General features: G+C 37.8%; 1 protein-coding gene across 2 annotated transcripts; it reads left to right on the top strand.

Moving 5' to 3' along the window:
* Positions 1 to 576: 576 nt before the first annotated feature.
* crbn (cereblon) lies at positions 577 to 14,730 on the top strand. 2 transcript variants are annotated; one of them, XM_041979929.1, is made up of 11 exons: positions 577 to 735; positions 1,017 to 1,129; positions 1,257 to 1,459; positions 1,648 to 1,797; positions 3,561 to 3,723; positions 4,166 to 4,228; positions 4,338 to 4,422; positions 4,535 to 4,650; positions 7,905 to 7,969; positions 9,464 to 9,595; positions 12,508 to 14,730. In XM_041979929.1, exons 1-11 carry the CDS (start codon positions 663 to 665, stop codon positions 12,689 to 12,691), a joined length of 1,347 nt encoding a protein of 448 aa, XP_041835863.1. In that variant the 5' UTR covers positions 577 to 662; the 3' UTR covers positions 12,692 to 14,730. The 2 variants fall into 2 exon arrangements, with proteins under 2 accessions (XP_041835863.1, XP_041835864.1); XM_041979930.1 differs by lacking the exon at positions 577 to 735 and adding an exon at positions 758 to 855.
* The last annotated feature ends 638 nt before the right edge of the window (positions 14,731 to 15,368 follow it).

The raw sequence follows: 15,368 nt of genomic DNA, 5'->3' as shown, positions 1-15,368 counted from the left end.
ATAAAATAATACTACTAATAATGATAATAATATAATAATAATAATTTTAAATTCTATTTAGTAATGTCAGTTATGCTCTGTTTGTGTAATGAGTGACAAAAGTAGATGGCATGCACTGTACTTTCTGTATGCTGTGCTTGGAGCTGTGGGCACTTGGCTGTCTGAAAAGACAGTGAAGGCTCATCTACCAGATGTTTTTCAGAACTACTCAGATACTCAAGTGGTGCTGCTGAACCAAACTTTCATACTGTGCTCTACCTGCAATTCCCACAGCACATGCTGACTGGCATGGCCCCTGATGCCCCAACAGTCTTTCTGATTATTTATTGCATAATGATAGGATCAGCCGTAATATTACTATAATAATATATGACAGTACACATTTTGAGTGTAAACCCAAAATTGCCTTTACAGAATAATTACTTTCATCCTCCCTGCTTTGAAAAGACAATTTAGCTCATTTTGCGGTCATGATATTAGATAAACACCGACACTCAAACAACAAAATACACAAAAATCGAGATAAAATATAAGTCACCCTGTTTAGGCACAAAGGCGGAAGTTGTGAAGCCGCCTTACCCTTAACCGGAAAACACGTCACAAGCTACCGTGCATAGAGCAAGACACCGTAGAAGAAGAGCTAGCATTGTAAACACAAGGATATGGCTGACGAGAGGGGCGGTGGCGAAGACGATATAAACGGCAACATGGGGAACCAACTACAGCTTTTACCAGGTAAAAGTTAAAAATAAAAACACTGTTCGGTGTTCCACAGAGACGGCGTGCATCTCATCCTTCTGCTAAAAGCTAACGAGCATATCTTCAACACAGGCCACTGTCAGTGAGCATATCCTGGTACTTTTCTTTTTCAGTAATCTCCGTGCTTTCGCTTTCTTTATCTTGTTACACACAAGTATATGTACTTTTAAAGATGATATTGTTACAGCTAAAGTTAGTTTTGGAGACAAAGAGAGAGTTAACTAACCTTACTGTGTCATAAACTTGTGTCATGCCAGACAATGAGGAGGAGGAGGAGGAAGGTGACATGGAGACTGAAGATCGAGACAGTGATGAAGCAGAGAAGCCCAACACCATTACCTTTGACCCCAGTTTACCCACATCTCATGCTGTGAGCAGTCTACCGCCTCCTCTCCTATCCCAGCTATCTCTATGCATATTATATACTGTGCTTTCGTGTAAACTACCACTGTTTTTTACTTTTGGTCTTGTGTTTACACTGACCCCTGTAATGGCAGTACCTGGGTTCAGACATGGAAGAGTTTCACGGCAGAACAGTTCATGATGATGACAGCTGCCAGACCATTCCTGTGCTGCCTCACACATCTGTGATGCTGGTGCCGGGCCAGACACTGCCCTTGCAGCTTTTTGGGCCTCAGGAGGTCAGCATGATGAGGAGTGTCATACAGAAAGACCGCACTTTCGCTGTGCTTGCACACAGGTGTGTGGAGATGGAAATGTATCTTTGAAATCTGTGATTATCACACGGTTGACAGAGCTTATGAATGGAAAGGATTTATTTGATTTGACCCATATGACAACATATTAATAAATGTGGATCTTGAAGCTGCATTAATTTGATATATTTTTTTTAAATATATGATTGTAATAGCTGATGTGTCTCTGTAGTGATGCAGGTGACCCAGAGGCAAGGTTTGGAACAACAGCTGAAATCTATGCATATCGAGAGGATCAAGAATATGGCATTGAAACAGTCAAAGTGAAGGCTGTGGGGAGGCAGAGATTTAAGGTTCACGAGATAAGAACTCAAGCAGACGGGCAAGTAAAGTTTTAAATCAAAGGTCAACGAATAAGTATTTGTTGTCACTTCCTGGATTAAAGGCATGCCACAAAGGATACACCCTTCACATAAAGCAAAATGAAATACTAATATGGTATATCTGTGAACAGGTACTAAAGCTCTGGCTACTCAGGTATACTGAAACTCTTATAGGCTCCATCCATACTTTGATTTTCTGGAACAAAAGAAAGGAAGTCATTTTTAGTTCAGATGGTGAAATTAGATTGGGTGTTAATGACAATGTTATTTACTGTCACTTCACATACTGAAGTATCCTCATACAGATACTTACCCCCTCAGTGCAGTATATCAAATGGAATTATTTTTCAAAATAAAGTCTTTTAGATGTGTATTTTACTAAAGACAGAAAGAACTAGTGTCTGAACAGGCGTTTTATGGCATTTGATTAAAAAAAATCAAACAACTCACAGCTAGAGGGCAGACTAACCTAAAAAAAAATCATAGTTTCCATCAAGTCTCTTGGTTTAATGCAACTGTCCCTGCAATGAGGGACATTTATGTTTTTATGATAGTTTTATTTTTAAAAAGTTAATTATTAAAACTGGTGCTGTTGAACACTGTCGGATGCCAGTCACATATGCATTGCAAGCAGTACAGGGATGTGTGATGAAGATGTATTGATGTACCTTTAAAAGGGCTACATTAAGAGGGGTGCAGTTAAGTTTTTTCTGTTTTTTTTTTGGTTAGTATTCTCCTAACTGGTGTTTTCTAGTCTGTCTTGAATGTTTTAGATGTTCTCTGTTTCATCACACCTATGTAAAAGAAAAGTGTCTTCATCAGGCTCATGCAAGACTTAATGACAAGAAATTCACTCATTTGAATCAGATGTGTTGGAGAAGGGAAGTATCTAAAACAGGCCTGGCAGTACATTCTGAGAAACAGGATTGGGAATCACTGCTCTAAACCTCTCGTATTCAGTCGTAGTAGTACAAGATGGTACAAAGCCAGCTCTTTATAAACTTCAACTGCTCAATGTGTTATTTTCTATGTCTTGTCAGTCTGTGCTGCTGTCGTCTGCTACAAACATCTTGACAAATTGATGTGGACTAAACTCTTCCTGGTTAAATGAAGGGTTGTTTGAAGATAAAACAATATGGTATTAATAGGGAAAGGCTTTCTACCTCACTGTTGCAGTCATAGTGTAGATCATGATTACTTACTTCCACTCCTGCTCAGGAAATTATTGTGATCTTCTGTCCTTTTGCATAAGCTTTATTAAGACACACTTCCATCTTTCTCTAATTGTTCTTATATAATTCACTTGAATTGATTACAGAAATCCTCATGACCTCCTGTTACGACTCATAACAATTAAGGCATTAAAACTGTCTTTCAGTAAATTGATTTTTTTCTTGAATACTTAAATGTTTATGTGTGTATGTGTTATATTAAATGTGCTACCTCTCAGCCTGAGCTTTTAAAACATGCTGCAGAAGAAAATGTGAAACCTACTGCTGCAGTTTGTTCATTAGACACAGATTAATTCTGCATATTTTCTTCAGGCATGATTGGACCTTGCATTAATATTAGTGGATGTCTGTGCTCCCGCTTGAAGATTTTTTTTATGTACTTTGTATGTCTGAACTCTAGAGAAAATGTGCAGGTAGCAAGTTTTTGTAATAATTTCATTTACAGTCATCCTGACACATAGTTTATAACATTCAGCCAGTACACCTCTTGTTTAATCTGTTATTTATCATTCACCTTTTGTACTCTTCAGCATTAGACAAGCCAAAGTGCAGATCCTTCCAGAACAAATTCTTCCAGATCCCCTCTCTGCCGTGCAGCTGACGCCGCTGTCCAGGCTCCACATGCATCCTTCCTCCAAACCACCCACTCAGAACTGCAAACAAGCACAGTGCTGGTGGAACACATACCAACAGGTTAGACATTTCTGCAGGGAAATTTAATTATATGCATTAGTTGTAAGTAACAGTAGAATCGGGTCATTGCAAGAAAATCAAGGCTGCCGTACGTACACAATTGTGGAATTACATTGGGTCCCACTTTACAAACCGATGTGCAATAAAGTAAACAAATATAAATTATTAGCTGCCTGTGTTCTGTTGCTTGTTGTAAACGTGGGACAAGCCTATCACCAGGCCGCTAATTAAATTTGTTCACGAGGGAATTATTACAGGCGAAAAGTTGGTGTAATGACCATCTGTGTGCAATTTGCATAAGCTTTTCAGTATGTACTTGTCAGTGTTAGTCTGAGAAGGGAGGGGGATGACAATCAGTGTGGATATTGAGCTGCTTTAGGAAAAAATGTTCATCTCCATTGAATGTTTTTTTTTCTTCCATGGTACATCCGTCCATTTTCAGAGGAAGTTTCATTGTGCCAGTCTGACACCATGGCCACCATGGGTGTATGCACTGTATGACTCTGTAAGTACTGCAGTCAGTGTGCATAGTGTGGAATTTCCAGTATATATAAACATCACATTCAAGTAAATGTAAAGGGTGATTTCCCTGCTTCCTGTGGTTCACCTCACAGGAGTCGCTAATGAACAGAGTGAAGAAACAGCTCCACGAATGGGATGAGAATCTGAAAGATGACTCCCTACCAACGAATGCCGTAGGTCAGCCAGTGTTCAGTTTATTACAGATGGATAGCAGAAACATAAACATGTGGGTTTGTTCATGCTTTGCCTATTTCATCTCTCCTCTTCTCATCTGTCTGGTGTCTGTCAGACTTCTCCTACAGGGTGGCAGCCTGTCTGCCCATAGATGATGCTCTGCGGCTCCAGCTGCTGAAGATTGGCAGTGCCATTCAGAGACTTCGCTGTGAACTGGACATCATGGACCGGGTACGTTAAGGTCACCGCTCACCTCATTGCCGTATCCCACCATGCTTCTTCTCTGTTTCTGTTTGAGCGGTCTTAATTCCCCTCACGTTGTGATGATATCCAGTGCTCCTTTTTATGCTGCACAGACCAGACTATGTCTGTTTTTCCACCATGATGTTCTTCGGTATATTGAACTAGGTCCGACCCCTGACAGATGTGTTGTTGCTGCAGTATTTCAGTCCAGAGTCATGATTGAAAGGATTTAATATGAGAAAAGATAGTTTGATTTTATAGGTGGTGACAATTAATGTTATCATCAGCTGGAAAGGGTTTGTGTGATCCCAGGGAAAGTCTGGATCCAGACCAGAAAATGCAGACAGTGTTGAAGCAGTTTTTTTTTTTTTTTTTTAATCATACCCTTCTTACCTCTCTGGTAATATTTACATTTAAATATAAACAGAACCAGTTTGGGCTCTGTCATCTGTGTGTCAGCGGTGATCAAGTTGTTTTTAGCCATGTTGACAGCTTCCCTCATGAGGAGGGAAATGTCTGCTAGTTAGTGGGTCCACCACTTTGATCCAAACATTCATGTTCCTCTCAGGATAATTGATAGTGGCGCAGCGCTCCCCTGTTTTTTCCCTCCAGTACTATTACCAGGTCAGAATTTGACGAAGACCATTCCTTAAGCACTTCAAAGTTGTGATCATAGAAAATTGTGACAAATTACAGTAAAATACATAAACTTACCTACAAAAAGAGGTTGTGAATGCTCTATTATGTTGTGAAGGGCATTGTTTTAGCATCGTTTGGGTCACCTCGGAGGGAAAGGTCACTACACATAAACATAAATTTGCTCCAAGTGATCGTCTCTATCCAGTGGGAGAGCCTTGCTGTCATGATGAAGCAGTGTCTTCATCCATAGAAGAAGCAGATGGCGCTACTTGATGGTGATTGTTGGACTGATGGCAAGAAAACCAATCAACTCAACTAATCTCAAACCAACCTGAACACCTGATTTTGAAACAGCTTGATTTCATCATCTTTATCATTAACACCCAACGAGGGATTATTTTTGGAAAAATGGTTTAACATGCCTTTAGTACAGAATTTCAGACACTTGTAAAATCTGTGGCAAGAAGCTATGAAGCAATCTTTGGCGACGTGATGGCTCAGCACTTCAGACGTGCATTTCTTTTCATTAATCAGACAACTGAATGTGTCTGTGTTGTGTTTGAATTAGCACTAACACCTTTGTGCTTTTCTGTAACATCTTGTGCCAGCAGATCTAGTAACATGCACATTTCAACATGACACATGCCTGAATTGCTGCACATTAGCAACACACAGAAAGCATCTTTGAAGCTATGATCAGAATCTGACAGATTGTGTTGTTAAATGAATGAGTAACAGCAATGTCCCACTTTTCCTCCACAAAATTTGTTTGCAGCAGAAAGTTATTGTTCTCAGTATCTGAGCCAAATGAATGAGAGAAAACTTTCCTGTTTGAGCTGCAGTTTAAGCTTCTACTCTCTGTTGATTTTCAACGACCGCCTTCCACCATCATTTGGGTTAACACAATGCAGCCTGTTTTCTTTTTTAACCTTATATACATTTTTTTAGTTGTGCATTTTTGTTTTATAGAACAACAGTAACAGTAGAAATGGTGTATTCAGGTGAATTCAGGTGAAATCAAAGATCACATTTTATTAAGTTATATATTAAGCTGCTTGCATCCACTGCTGCTGTTTTACACAACCGAGATAGAGACACTGAATTATGGTGAAATGTGATTATGAGAAAAATGTCTCACTTGATTTACTTTCCAATCTTGTGCAAAAGGCAAAAATTGCACAATCACAGTGGCTCTGTCCATCACGTTCACCGTCATGTTTTAGGGGCTTTAATGCGAAGGCAATCAGTGTCTAAAAGTCTGCATGCTGCTGCATTAATATATCGATGAAGCCATTAATGTTAAGCATCTCTTGTCTGGAAATGGCTTAAGACCTTTTAAAACATTTCCTCTTTTAATTGGGTTTTCACCTGTATTGCAGCATATGTTGATGAGGTCTACACCTGCATACAAGCCAACATTGTAGTGATACCCCAACAGCAACCAGCTCTGTTGTTGTATTTGACAGAAACAAGAACATTATGTGGAAAAATAATAACGCATATTCTGTTAATGTAATTTCATATATTTTAAATATAACTTCAATTGGATGTTTTAACCTAGTTTACCCTGTAAATAAAGATGTAAGAAGGTGTTATATTAAACGACATTAAACAGACAGTAAAGTTACTTTAGGGAGAGGAAGGCTGGTGTCCCATTAATTCCTTTTTTTTTTTTTTTACATACATTAAGCAGAAAACAGTGTTCACATTGGTTTGCATTTCTGTTGTTGTATTAACAGCAGTTTAACCCTTTAAAGCCTGATTCACGAAAAACAAGATTCAAGATTCGAAGTGGTTATTGTCATTTGCCCAGTAAGGAAACAAGTTTCCCTGAACAATGAAATTCTTACTTTGCCGTCCACCCTGAATGCCATAAAACATTATGAAATAGAAGAAAACCAACTAAAAAAACTAGATAGAAGATAAAGATAAGATAAATATAAAAGGAGAAAAGTCATTTTTTTAAATCTGAATTCTTTAGTTGGCCCTTTAACAAAATCCCAAAAAGACCCAACAAAATATTTTTTTGTATATTTGCCATTTATTACCGTGTAATATGTCAAAATTGTTGTAGTGTAGTCTACTGGCTCCTTGTATCCACCAAGGGCCAGAAAACATGTATCAGATTGTGTATAACAGGGTTTTGAGCAAAGTTTGAACCATAAAGTGAAGCAAAATGTCTCAAAAACTGTATATCAGATATAATTTACTATTCTAAATATCTGTAATGTCTTTGTTTTGTGTAAAGCACTTTGAATTGTCCTGTACATGAAATGTGCTATACAAATAAACTGCCTTGCCTTGCCTTGCCTATAATAAATACATCATTATAGGGTTGAGGTGAGTATTTGACATTGCTTTTTAAATGTGTCTGCCCATTACACACTTTCTCCTGTGTCTGATTCAGGATAATCATCCCTGTTAATGGACACTGAGTGTTCACAGCGAAGCAACCCCAACTTATGTCATCACTTGAGTGTCTCTTGTGAAAGCATTAAAAATGGGAGGATGATAACAGCACATTCAATGATCATCAGCAGTGAAGATTTCTCAATGTGAACGTTTCTCCTACATCCTGTTAACACTTTATTTCTCATCTTCAGTGCACATCACTGTGCTGTAAACAGTGTCAGGACACGGAAATCACCACAAAAAAGGAGATCTTCAGGTGAGGATATGCTGTCTTTAAACAATTTCTTTCCATTGTTCATTCTGTCTTCCTTAGCATTTCTAATTGTTTGCAGAGATTCATGACTGATGTTGCTTATTTTTCACCTGTTTGGCCAGTAATCAAAATGGAAATAAAGAAAGCTGAAAATAAACTGATAGCTGCATACAGTCAAGTCAACATTAGTGATCATATTAAAACTATAACAAAGATGACATGGATTTACAGCATTTTATTTCAATGTTTTTGTGAAGTTGCTCTCACTTATTATATAAATATATATAAATATATACATATATACATATATGTATATATTTTTCCAATTGTTGTATTTTAAACAACTGTTACACAAACAACCACAAAACACACGCATTAAAGAAAGGTTAAACTAAAAAGGTCCATCCATCTTTTTTTTTTCTTTTCTTTTCTTTTAAACCCACTTAATCCAGCTCACGGTTGTTTGGGGTGGAGTTTATTTTGGCTGCTGCCAGGTGAGAGGCGGGCTGCATCCTGGACAGTTGGTCAGACCATCACAGTGTTTGGTGACACAAAGATGAACAAACATTCAGACTCACTTCTAGAGTGAATCTGCGATTACCAATTAACCTTTAATGTATGTTTTTGGACATGTATGGACATAGAAAGGCCCCAACCAAGTTTTGAACCAGGACCCTTCGTGCTGTGAGGCGATGGTGCTTACAACCACACGTCTGTGAAAGGGGGAAATCTTTTTCTTATTCTATAAATATACTTTACCTTCACTACAAAGGGGTAAAAGTACATATTACTAGATAATGTATAGATGGAGTGTATATAATAAATATACTGTGTATATATTAGTGAGTAGTGTCTAAGTGGCCTTGCTCTGCACCCCCACACTCGCAGCCAGATGATGTGCTTATTCACTGTTATATAATGTCTTTTTCTGTCTGTGATGTGTTGTAGTTGATGTCTTTGTTCAGAAGCGACACACAAATGGTGGCCTATTTGGGGTTATTTGTACATCTATTGTATGATGCACATCACATTGTACTTCATACAATAGAGGCCTAAGAAAAACCTGCACTTTACACAAGTAAAAATAAGACTTGAATAGGATATTCAATTCACTTTGTAGTTGTATGTACTTGCATCATTATTGTAGGTGCATGAGAGTAGAAAACAAATGTTTTAGCTTGAAATTAAAGATCAACCATAGTCACAGTACAACTGAGTGTCTGATTTTCTATAGAACCAGACGTTCAGAAAGTCTCCACAGAATTTTAGCTGAAAATGAAATTAAAACAAAATAATAAAGTGTTTGATTTAAAACCGAAACAGTTATCAGAAGATACTGAAATACTCCAAATAATTTAAGGAGTGATGCCTTTAGCCTTACATGAAGCATCTCCATTCATACTTTCCTTTCAGAGGATCATTCTGATCTTTTGTTTCAGGTTGTGGACAGAATTACTGCTAATGACTTGACCCATCTGTCTTGTTTTTTCTCTGCAGCTTGTCTCTGTACGGCCCCATGGCAGCATATGTCAACCCTCATGGTTATGTCCATGAAACGCTGACTGTCTACAAAGCCAACAATCTCAACTTGGTCGGCAGGCCTTCCACACTGCACAGCTGGTTTCCAGGGTAATTCTGCTACTCTCTTGGCATTTAGCTAACACAAAGAGCTTCTTGGATAAATTTGTTTGATTTTCTATTACATCAAAACAGCTTACCAGTATGAAACATTTTATAAAATAAAATATTATATATTCTTCTTATAAAAAGTATATATTTTTTTATACTTACAGTTTGTCTTTAAGGAGTTTTCAGAGAATATTGATATGAAGTTGTATCACTGACAGGATCATACTGATTAATAAACATTCATCTTACGTACATTTCTTCTATGATGATTAGAAAATAAAAATGCTTTTTTTCTTTCTTACATAAAATTCCTTAAAATCCATTTAAATTGCCAGTTGTAATGTAAAAAAATTGAAAAAGGCAAGTATGTACTATTTTTAAGACATGCTGGTTAAATCAGTCTTTGGACAATATTTAATTTACTCAGCTACAGATTAAAACAGCCACACTGAGACTCTTAGTATCAAATGGACCAGTTATATATATATATATATATATTTTTTTTTTTTTTTGGGTGGAAACGTGATCTGATCTAAATCTGACCCATCTTGAAGTTGTATGCCTAAATGACTGCAGCAGCATTGTGTGTTTTGCATACTGATATTATGATAAGCAAAATCAGAAGCCAGTGAACATTCATATCCATAATACAGTTTGTGACCCTAGAGTCCATTTTGAATGTGCTGTAGCACATCTGCTCTATTCATGAAGACTGTGAGCTGACTAATCAGGAGCCGGCTATAAAGTTTTCAGTGCTGCATTATAATTCTATAGGAATTGACTTTGATACACAGCACATAGGCTGAAGTGTTTTCCCCCTACATTCATCCTACATAACTCAGGCAGAAAGACATAACTTCCCCTCACAGGAAAATTCATTCATTCGTTCATTCATTCATTTTTCAGGTTTCACAGGAAAGCTCGAGCCTATCCCAGCAGTTAGCAGGCAAGAGGCCGGCTACATCCTGGACAGGTCGCCAGTCTATTGCAGGCCCATGAAAATTAAAGTGGACTTTTATTTATTATTTGTGTGAATAAACAGGGCATCGTTATTATGTTAGAGAAACTAAAGGTGCTTTGAACAACATGTAAATGAGCGTGCACATGTCTCAGAGCACAAAAAAATCTGTCTGCTGCATTAATGCTCTGACAAAGTGTCTCCTCCTTTATTAATATCCAATTATATTACTAAGGACAAAAACAGAGTTCCAGATATTGAAACTGTTGTTTTTGACAGAAGTCTCCAAGGAAACCAGTTATGGGCACTTAGTGATTGCTAATGCCTCTGTGGTCTGTAGGTACCGCAGTCTAAAGTTAAATAAAGCTTTCATTTGAAAGAACCACTGCATTTAGATTTGTTTGATTATTGTTATTTCAGATGGATGTTTGTACAGAACATAGAATTAGTCTGCTGTGCTCAAGTAAAATCTGAAGTTTATGGTTGTTATACCCCAGCCAGTCATGGTCTAAATTCACGTATGATGTGGAAATATTACATGCACTGATAATGGACTTTGTTTTAGAGCAGGAAATGAAATCCACTCCCTTTTCATTCATGGATTGTAAGTGAAGGAGAGGAAACAATAATGGCTCAAAAAATGAAAACATGCTAATTGTTTGTGGTTTTCTCTTTTGTAGTCTGTAAGGATTAATTGGGGATTATGAGGTTTTAGATGGATGTTAGCTTAGCTAAGCACCTTGTCTGAATTCAAACATAATTCTCCAGTCTGACCTCTGTCTGCTGAAGGTGAGATACTGACTGCTCATAGCTATTCCATCTAACTGGGGAAAAGGAAATAAAATCCCTTTAAATCAACATGCAGTGTTCAAAGCTTTCTGTGCAACTAAAATATGAAATGTAACCTTGCAAAGATCTAGAGCTTTGTGGTACCTTAAAAAAGGAAAAGGTAATAGAATCTCTTTGAGTCTGACAAAAATTCTTAAAAGATATCCAATTATTTTAAAATACACTATAAAATACACCATTTACAACAAGTGGTGTAGATGTCTGGTTTTTAGGACCGGCCACCACAGCAAGTTCAGCCCAAGAGCAGAACATGTGATACAAAAAAATGGAAAGAATATGTAGAATTATTGTAGGTGCCATTTTAATTATGCTGATTTCACCTTGGGGGCTCAGCAATGATTAGGACTCGGATTTTATCTTTAAACTCTTTATTTTGTTGAGCTTATAGTGACGTATGGCCACATATGGCTTTGTCCTCATTCATGCATACTTTGACTCACTGCTCAGGCTGTGATCATGTGGTTTGCAGTGGCAGCTTCGGCCCTGTCTACTGGCTGACTGGGGAATTTTGCACAAAGAAGATTCCAAGAATGCAAAAATTTTATCACAGGATATGCAGCGGTTTTTATCTATATTCCTAGAGAGGTTGGACAAATCCGATCCACCTTCCTTTGCAGAGGCAAGGATCAGATAATGGGAATGATTTGCTCTGGGCAGTTAAACCTGGAAACACTAGCAGTAGATGTGTTTAGGCACAGACCAAAAATAGATTTTCAGGAAGGGACCTGTCTACTTACTGGGAAGCATAAAGGTGTAAATGGTTTGGTTTTCGGATCATTTGCTGCCTTGGACACCGGGTTGCGAGCAGCCACTGATTCATATATGAATATATATCATTTAAAAAATGCTTACAGATAATGTGATGCCACTTGTTAAAGATGATACTGAAATAGAAACAGCTCTTTAAAGAGGAAATACTGATTGAAATGGCCAGTTTGTAGCCTGGATTTTAGTCTCATTAATATAACACATTTTTCTTGTAGTGTCACATTTATTTATTTATTTTGTGCTTAAATATCTTGTTGTTATTCTTATTTTTTGCTGTTAAAAAATATTTTAGATCTCTATGAAAATGTAATCTCTTTTTTTTTGTTGTTGTTCTTAGGTATGCCTGGACAATTGCTCAGTGCCGAACCTGTGGCTCTCACATGGGTTGGAAATTCACAGCCACCAAGAAGGACTTGTCTCCACCTCGTTTTTGGGGTCTGACCCGTTCAGCCATGCTTCCTCGTATCCCACAGGGGGACGCAGAAGAGGGCAGAGAAGGCTCTCATCTCTTCTGCCTGTGACCATCCATTTGCCTCGTTTAACAACAAAAAAAAAAAAAGAAGCCCTGCAAACACCCCCTAAACTGGATCTCCAGTCAGTGTCTGGCTGTTACTTACTAATAATCAATGCATCACCCTGCCTGCCACCTCTGGCGGCAGATCCATCACATCATGGAAAGGTCATTGAGCCTTTAAATGGCACTCCTGTGAGCAGATATGAGGAGGATATGGATGCAGTGATTGCTCTGGAAGGGGTCTTAAAATGTGGAGGCAAGAGAGCAAATGAGAAAGAGGAGCGACAGACTGTGAATGTGTTTATTATCCCAGCATGCAGCTCCCTGTCCAACAGTTTTCTTGGTATACCAAGCTATAGCTGCAGGTTCACACAAATGATGCTGAACTCATACTGCTTTATACCCTCGGCGCCTGTCCTCCAATGCAGAGTCTGACAGCATGCAGCTTTTACAGCGCTATCTGTGTCAGCCACTTTATTTAGTAAACTTGTTGTAAATTCAGCTGGCATTTCAGATACTTTGTGAGTGTGTTTTAGATTATATTTTAGCTGCCATAGACCAGTGGAGGAAGCTGTCTGGGTGAAAGTGCACTAATGTTTATGTTCAGCTGTGACAATAAGGGGGATATTTTGAATAGTGGAGTTAAATTTGATGTATTTTTGTATGCAAGAAAATTGGGATTAAAATGAGCAAATGTAGTGATGTGTGGAGGAACCATGCAGCTTATCACAGCAATTTCTTTTCTTATAAATAAAAAAAACTGAGGTGATAATGAAAATAATGTGTTATATAACTGATATAATCTGTCTGTTTTGTATTCACTGGAGGCTCAGTGTCCCATCTGATGATGTGCTTCAGGAAACAAGGATAATCTCTGGTTGCACAAGTGAGAATTAGGTATGTATCAGCGCTTCAGGGCAGACTGTTTTGATAAAGGTCAGTGATAAGACAGAGAGCAAGAAGATAATTTTCTCCCCTCCATTCAGTTTATTCATTACCTGCGACATGTTACATGCCTCTGATCCAGCTCAGTGTCTTTTCATGAGTCTGGAAAGTTTGTGAAACACAAATGTGAGTGAAAAGTTAAAAACAGCAAGTTCAGAGTTTATAGTTTCAGTTTTCAGGGTTTTCTTGTCATTTTTCTGCAAAGTGCTGGTTCATTGTATCAGAACCGAAAACAAGGTAGTCATAACATTCATCCGGTTTTATAACTCTTGTTCTACAATTTGTGAAATCTACCTTATTTTTGGCAGAACTCCAATTACACTTTTATTAGAGAAGAGTAATTGAACACCGTAAGAGATTGTAGAGAGTGAGGATGTGCCTAATGCCATGGTTTTGGTTATGGTAGACTTCCACTCAGCTACAGCTAACAACTGGTTAGTAAAGCTTCACTCACAGGTTCAAAATGGGGGAACAAGTTTTTGTTTTGTTTGTCTAATTTTAAACAAAAATCAGAAGTTCAATACAACAATTCATTGTATTACTATATGAGCGATGTGTCAAGCTATTTGCTGGATGCAACAGCTCACCAGTTACTATTACCAGTCCCAACTTGCATGTTTTTTTTCTGCAGATCAGACAAGATAATGTGCTGCCAGATGCCCCATATTATAATTTTTTTCTGTTCAGCTTCATTTTCATGTATCGAGTCTTCATATTTGGCTAGTAGTTAAGATAGCAAGTATGTTTACACTTTAAAATTGTGCTGTGATACAGTTAATCCCTCAAAAATCTGAACGTGTTAGCCTTCACACTTAAGGGTTGATTCTTTTTCTTTTTTAAAAAACATATTTTAAGCCTCAAGTTTCAAGTCATATCATTTGTTTTATTGAAGTTTTCACCATGGCATTGTTTTTCTTGTTATATTCTCTGTTGTATCACCACCTGTTTGCCAGGCTGTCAGACTTTCATTCACCTATAAAAGAATAAAATGGACGCGTCACTGAGGAAATCAGTTGCCTGGTTCCACAGAAGGCCTTTGCTTGTCTTTCCATGTCATTTATTGTACCACTGAGTAAAATAAACATGCAGGTTACAAACATAGACCCTTTGTCTGATTTTTTCTTTTGTGTGTGTGTTTCTTGCCAGAATGTTCACCATGTTTCAGCCAGAAACTTGTTTTGACGATGGTTTCCAGAGGCTTTAATCTGACACTTCTCACAACACGTGTTACATATTATTGAACATGGAAAAAGCTTTTATGTTGTCCTTCCAGGATCTGTTAACCTGTTGTGCAGATACACAACACATCCACAAATTCTACAAACAAGTCAACATGTGCCTTCACTGTTTCTGTGCTTTCATGTGTCTGCATGTAATGTGATTGTAGTATATTAATGGGTTGTGCAGGTACACGTGGCTGGAAGATCATTTGTATGCTTGAGCAGTGAGAATCTAATGACTGAGTGTGAGGGACGTGTTGATCACCGCTTCACTGGAAGACATCTCAGAGAAAAAGCATTACTTGGAAAGGAGCACAGAGTTGTTGTTTTTTTTTTTAATGCAACATGTGGCATCTTATAAACAAAATCCCCACTTGAGTTTGTCATCAAATCATCCGACTAGCTTTGTAGCTTCAGCAGATATTGTGTTCTTTTGTTTGTTGTTTTATGACACTTAATGTGGTTTTGCTGTTATCTGAGTTTCAGTTTCTGTTTTTTTTTCTGGGTTGTTACTCACTG

This window comes from Melanotaenia boesemani, chromosome 3 (genome assembly GCF_017639745.1).
Source record: "Melanotaenia boesemani isolate fMelBoe1 chromosome 3, fMelBoe1.pri, whole genome shotgun sequence".
NCBI lineage: Eukaryota > Metazoa > Chordata > Actinopteri > Atheriniformes > Melanotaeniidae > Melanotaenia > Melanotaenia boesemani.
Note: the sequence above shows the minus strand (reverse complement) of the source record. Positions and strands in the feature narration are given on the sequence as shown.